Source organism: Anguilla anguilla, chromosome 2 (assembly GCF_013347855.1).
Source record: "Anguilla anguilla isolate fAngAng1 chromosome 2, fAngAng1.pri, whole genome shotgun sequence".
NCBI classification, from domain to species: Eukaryota; Metazoa; Chordata; class Actinopteri; order Anguilliformes; family Anguillidae; genus Anguilla; species Anguilla anguilla.
The window spans coordinates 66,522,565-66,529,224 of NC_049202.1; the positions used below are offsets into that span (position 1 = coordinate 66,522,565).

Here is a 6,660-nt window from a genome sequence, read left to right on the forward strand (position 1 = left end):
GGACGGAGTGCAGCACGGTGGGTAAGGAACTGGGCCTGTAACCGAAAGGTCACAGGTTCGATTCCCGGGTAGGACACTGCCGTTGTACCCTTGAGCAAGGTACTTAACCGAAATTGCTTCAGTATATATCCAGCTGTATAAATGGATACAATGTAAAATACTATGTAAAAAAAAGTTGTGTAAGTCGCTCTGGATAAGAGCGTCTGCTAAACGCCTGTAATGTAATGGACCACATTTGTTGGCTAAATGGCTTTAAGTCATCAAGGGTCCAAGGTATCAAATGAGCCTCAAACCAACGTGGTGCTGCCAGATATACAGTAGATACTACAAGCATTGTCTCTCCTGATTAATTTTCCTGTTGAACTCAATGAAAAAAAATAGACAATCAACACATTTTAAATAACAGACACATACACATTTTTCTTGGTTATCAAAATATTAATTTCTGTTTAACTCAAGAGCTTTCAGTTCATGCACAAACATATATGTTGTTTAGTAAGTGTGACCAGGTTCAAAATACAATCCATTGAATGGCAATGCAAAACACTTGTAAACGGCTCTACAAATAATAGCGGGGTCTACTATAAACATTAAGAAAGTGAAGAACATTTTCATTCGATGTTGTTTAACATTTTCCACAGCCTTTGCTTGATTTAGACTTAACCCCGCCCTGATTAAACTAGGAGCCAATAAGACAATTCAGATATCCGCGAGGACCAATTGCATCGCGAGTAGCTGGTGACACACTCCATTTTCAAAAAAGATGGTGGAGAACATACAAAGATATACTTCTTATAATGCAAGTAAATGAAATGGAAAACGTTGCCCTCCAAGCAGTCAGATCGTAGTCCGTTTGGGGAATTTACTGAAAATGACAGAGCCACAAGAATATTCAAGCGGCTAGTGAACATTAAGCAAAACAACGACCTTGCGAGCTAGTCAGTCTTTTTGACCACAATGCAGGAAAATGTGACAAATTAATTATTAAATCCGGCGGTATAACTCACTTGTGACAATGTGGAGGGGGAAAAACAGTCTACTCCGATACCGAACAGAATACTACTAGATAATCTGTGGCTATGGGCTTTGACGCTACTCTGAATTTTGTTACTCCTTTGTTTCGTGAAACAGAAAATAAAGCAGGTTGCTGCTCTCGACACCGCCTCTCGATTTTAATCACAACCGCCGCAGTGACTCTATGAACATGGCTGCGGAAGGTGATTTCCTGATGCGTTATCGAGCAGTATCCAATAAATTAAAAAAGTAAGAACTAAAATAAATTCTCCTTTCTGTTATTATTTAAAAGTTTGTTTCCATACATTTACTGGTCGTGCATGTACGTTTCGTTTTTCAAGCGTCGCTTTCCTCCAATGCTAACTATCTGAACAACGTTTGCTAGTAAAATTAGCATTTGTTGTCTACCTAGCGAAATAGGAATGTTCGAACAATGTTTATCCGAGTGTCTGCCGCCTGTTAATGTTGGGTGTCTTCTACGTAGCTAGTTAGTTTTAGAATTCAGATATCAGATAGATAGCTGGCGAATGATATTAGCTATGATAAATTACAATAGCTAGCCCAACTGTATCACCTCAGCTTGCTGACTTAAAGGTAAGACGTCAGTCCTCATGAGGTATTATTTCTGCATCGCCACAAATAATAAAGCGATAAAATAAAAACATAGCTATAATACTGGACCGTATGAAAAAAAAGTATTTACATATGTTTCTCAGAGTGAGGGGCTTCTGGCTACTGAGCAACATAAATGATGCCCCCCATTGACTTACAACAAGACCCCCAGCGGGACCAAACGTACAGAACATCCTGTATCAAATATGTTTAGTGCGCTGTATTAATTTAGATGTAGAAAAGTAACTGACTTGTTCATTTACAGACGATTTCTTCGAAAGCCAAATGTTGCCGAGGCCAGCGAACAGTTTGGTGAGTTAACAATTAAATTGGTATAAGCAACAACATAAGGTTTAATAGCAGTCGCAGCCTTGTGTTTTCATTCACTTTGATATTCAGTGAATGTTGCTCTTGTCGGCCTTACAGTAGAAAACAAAATCAGGTTCACTGTCATGGTACGTTGTTTTTCTTCATTTCCTATATAGGTATGCAATAATTCTCCCATCTTTACATGTCTTAATCCAGGTCAGTTGGCCAAAGAGCTCAAACAGCAGGACTGTCTGCAGTACGCTGCATTCTGTAACCTGGCCATGGCAAGGCATGTGGACATTTCACTATTGTGTACTTGTCATAAAACTGTTTTTATGAATTGTCCTTCAGGCACCTCACCCAGAGAACCCTGTGAAAGAAATATGATTGTTGTCAGTGTGTGCTTATATGCGGCAGGGAGCTTGTATTTACTCATTTTGGGTGCTTACCTGAAATTCAATACTTACACTGTGAAATAACTTTAATTGCTTTGTTAAAATAAATAATTGGAACGAAAGGACTGGAGTGGGGAATTTTTTTTGTTTTTTGTTTTGTTCTCAGTGCAATTTAATAAGTCATTTGTTCACCTCTGTCCAGCTGGTCATATTAAACCTTATTAATTTTTCAATTAGGTGTGAGCAGACGTTGTTCAATGCCCCAGGGGAGGCCCTTGCGCTCACAGAGGCGGCCCGGCTGTTCCTGCTCTCCGAGCGGGAGAACCGCTCACTGCGAGCCCCAGGCTTTGACGAGCACCTTCAGGCCGCACTCAATTGCTACAGCTTCGCAGTCAAGGTTGTACAGCGCCGTGCTGCGGTGCATTTTATCGGCTGTTGTGTGCGTGAACGTTGTGTTGTCTGCGCTGTCGTGTTACACACGTGTGCGTTTGTTTGCGTTACAGGTGGAATGGGTTTTGTTGTGACAAATCCTTTGCTTGTATTTCAGGTGTACATAGAAATGAACCAGCCAGTGATGGCTGCTAGTCTCTCCCTAGAGCTGGGAAATGCTCTGAAGGTAACTGACTGCTTAGCATATAGCCCACACAACACTCCTCCTTTTCATATCATGGTCTCCGTATTAATACTGGTTATTAAAAGTGGCTTAACTCACGTGAAGCCTTTACCATTATACAGCGCTGTTAAGTTACTGTGGTTAGCCTCTGTGTGTGTGTATGCGTGTGTGTGCACATTCCCTCAGCGGAAATGGAACACACTGCAGGATGCAGTCTTACCTTGTGTCTGTTGTCTTTACATTCACTCCAGGGACTGTGTCTGCACTGTTGGACCGTTCTTACTGCATGTACGCTCTTTCTCTAGGAGATGAACAGACACGGAGAGGCCATAGTTCACTATCAGAGGGCCGCGGAGCTGCAAGCACAGACCCCTATCGAGTCTCTGCTTTCTCTTGGGGAAATGGCCTCCTGCAAAATTCTGACGCGTGAGTGAATCGGGGCCTGCGTGCGCCTTGGTTTTTCAAAAATGGCATTTAATGGCAAATTGTGTCGCTTCCAAATTTGCCAGTACACCAAACAGGGAGGTGAAATGTATGACGACGGAAATTAAGTGTATGTCCTCTCTGTGTTGGTTGCATTTAAAACATTGGCTTGAGTTTGTTTTCCTGCCACCCATGACCGAGGCAGGACGGTTTACGTTGTGCTGACTCTGTCTGTGTGTCTGCAGGTGACTACGACGGCGCGCTAGCTGTGCTGACTGAGATGCAGTACATGTGTCAGGAGAGGGGGTTGCAGCTGCCTGGTACCAACACACCTGTGGGTGAGGCAACAAGAGCCAATCACATTGCAAGTGCTGTTGCATTGTGACATCACTTCCTGTTAAAACAGCCAGCCAGTAGTAATTCCATACCTGCTGAAATGATGCTAATACTGAAAATATGACACGGCAAATTACATGCTATCGCACTGCACCGTGTAGATAGATGACAGTTGGCCAAGTGATAGAAGGACAAACACACAAGGCAAGCTCAATATTTACACGTGCTTTCTAGACGGGTAATTTGTTAACCATACACTATAGCACTGGATGGGGATCACATTCCAGTCAGTTAAGTGGTAGATGATAGAGTGGTGTTTTGTTTTGAACTACCTGGCCATATCTTACCTGTTTAACTACACTCAAGGTAAGGAAAAAGGAACGGGCTGGTTTTATCTGGTGAACATGTTTGACTGCTTAATGTTTGACAGTCTCTTGTACCGTTTTTCAGCACCATATTTTGTTGTTGTTTTCATTTTTCGATCACTCAATCGCAATCTCCACCTTTCAGGGGCATTTTTGGATATTGTGGCCAGATGTGAGATCTCTAGAGTGCTTCTGCTCATGCTGTTAGAGGTGGGAACTAAATTCTCTATTACTTGCATGTTACTTCTTTCAATATCTGTTGTTAAGACATTCTAATTATGAATGCAAATAATCATTTAGAATTGAATTGGTTAATCGTGTTTGAAATGTTGAAGACACCCTGAATAATCAAAATTGTTACTTCATGGCAGACAAATGCATTATTATGTGATCAGTTGATTTTTAATGCAACTATTAACTTGCACTTTTTAATTAATATTGTCAGTGAAATAACTGGTTTCAGTTCATTGCTCATTTAAATAAATGACAGTGCTGGAAAAAGGAAACCAGTAAAGCGGTTAGAAATATAAGCAATAAAACCTGTGCATATTGCGCTATGATGTTTACCACTGCTCCTGGGACTGCTTAGGGGGGTGTTGCAGTTGCTTACTGTAAATCAATGCATTGTTTGTCCAGTTGTTCCGGTCCTAGTTGACCTACAAACGTGAATATGACCTGCTGACAGTGTCCTATCATACACATTACGTTTAAATATGAAATATAAATGATCAAAAGCATGTAATTAACATTGCTCATACAGCAGTTTGTTGCCTTATTTGAACTGGCCAGGTTTCCTTGAGTTCCACTGTGACATACTGCTACAAGCGGGCTGTGAGCTGGAATAAGTTGCGTGCTTTATGTATTTTTCTTCTTCTTGTCACGCGCTGTATTTGAGGGTTATGCAGTTGCTGTTTAATGTGTGAATTTTAACGTAGAATAAAGGAGAACGGGGATTCGGTGGCATTTTGGTAACAGTTTTTCATGTTAATGGCATGCTGGGATACGGTGTAGTTTTATTTTTTACGTGACTCTGCTTTCCCACCCGTCCCTCAGCCTCCACCGCAGAAGCTGCTGCCGGAGCACGCTCAGACCCTGGAGAGATACGCCTGGGAGTCCTTCGATTCTCACAGCCAGGGTAACTGCCCGTCCTGTCTGGTCAGGGATGTGTTCTCTGCGCACCCAAGGAGGTGCCTCTACAGGTGCATGAGCTCTGGAACTCATCCCTGAGATCACGCACCGTGAGAGCAAACCCCCCCCCCCCTCCCCACCCCTCTCCTGACTGATGATATTCCCGAAGGTGGTATTCTGTGAAGGCACGGCGTGTTTTTAAAAGTGATACGCGCTGGCATGTGTGAGTTTTCCAGTTTTCTTGGCGAAGCTCACTGCCCTCTCCTTTCCCGCAGTGACATTCCTGCCGGAGAACGTCTTCTTGCTTCTGCAGTCGGTGGTGGTAAGTACAGGGAAAGCGGACTGAAGTTCTATTGCGCAGAATTATAACCCTCTACACACTGTGTAGCGCTAACGGAGTTGCCGGCCTGTGTTTTGGATTATAATTACGGAGGACAGAAGAGGTGGTGTAATATTCTGCTGCGTCGGCAATTTGACGAATGCAGTTAAAAGTGGGCGTGTGACCGCTGAGATGGTTTTGGTTAAACCTGTTGAGGTGACGTGAGAGAAACTGTTTCTCTTAAAGCGGTTGAGATGTGTACTAGTTCATTGTTCATGACTGTTAGGATGTGGGACAGTAAGACTTTTTTTAAAATTTAACTGTTGAGTTTTATAATGTTTAAATTAATTCTTTTTTTTTTTGATGATTTCACAGATGGCCTGCCAGGAGAAAGACACAGAATCTCTGAAATCTCTACAGACTGAACTGTGGTGGGTGTGCTCCCATGCTGCCATGCGTGTGGGCGCTCGCGGTTTTTCATTTGAGGCGCTTTTTGAGACACGAGCACCTGTGAAATATCCATCAGCTCCGTCTGTGGCCCGTTGCTCACGGCAGCGTTTCCCCTTTGTGCTCTGTGTTCCAGGCCCCTGCTCTCCGCAGAACAGAACCACCTGCTTCACCTGGTGCTCCAGGAGCGCATCACCCCTTCAGGCCAGGGCATTTAGTGTGTGGACCCACCCCCCCACGCACACACACACACACGGCTCGCACACACGCACATGCACACACAAATGCACACGCACACACACACACACACGCACAGGCAAACACACACGGCATGCACACGCAAACACACACGGCACGCACACACACACACACCCACACATACACACACACACACACACACGCACAGGCAAACACACACGGCATGCACACGCACACACACACACTACATGCTCAGTCCCAGGCTCATCAACTCTTCTTTCACACACCGTGGAACATTACGTTCTGTCACATAGTCTCTATGTAGGAGAGACTATGAGAGAGAAAGCAAAGTCAACATAGATCTTGTTTCAAAAGTACACCCAGGCAGTACTCACCGAAGATGGTTTGGCTTGCCCTATTTAGAGGTAACAGCTCGAGAGTGTGACTGGTGCGGCTTTTGAAGACTAAGCCAGACAAGCGGACCCTTGTTTAAATTTTGCT

The 6,660-nt window shown here is 43.6% G+C and overlaps 1 protein-coding gene across 1 annotated transcript; it reads left to right on the forward strand.

Moving 5' to 3' along the window:
* The first annotated feature begins 396 nt into the window (after positions 1-396).
* zgc:101679 (uncharacterized protein LOC450058 homolog) lies at positions 397-6,261 on the forward strand. Its single transcript, XM_035405862.1, has 12 exons — positions 397-1,263; positions 1,892-1,938; positions 2,152-2,224; positions 2,568-2,727; positions 2,878-2,946; positions 3,249-3,369; positions 3,612-3,704; positions 4,213-4,277; positions 5,121-5,202; positions 5,471-5,517; positions 5,890-5,945; positions 6,098-6,261. Exons 1-12 carry the CDS (start codon positions 1,199-1,201, stop codon positions 6,177-6,179), a joined length of 960 nt encoding a protein of 319 aa, XP_035261753.1. The 5' UTR covers positions 397-1,198; the 3' UTR covers positions 6,180-6,261.
* The last annotated feature ends 399 nt before the right edge of the window (positions 6,262-6,660 follow it).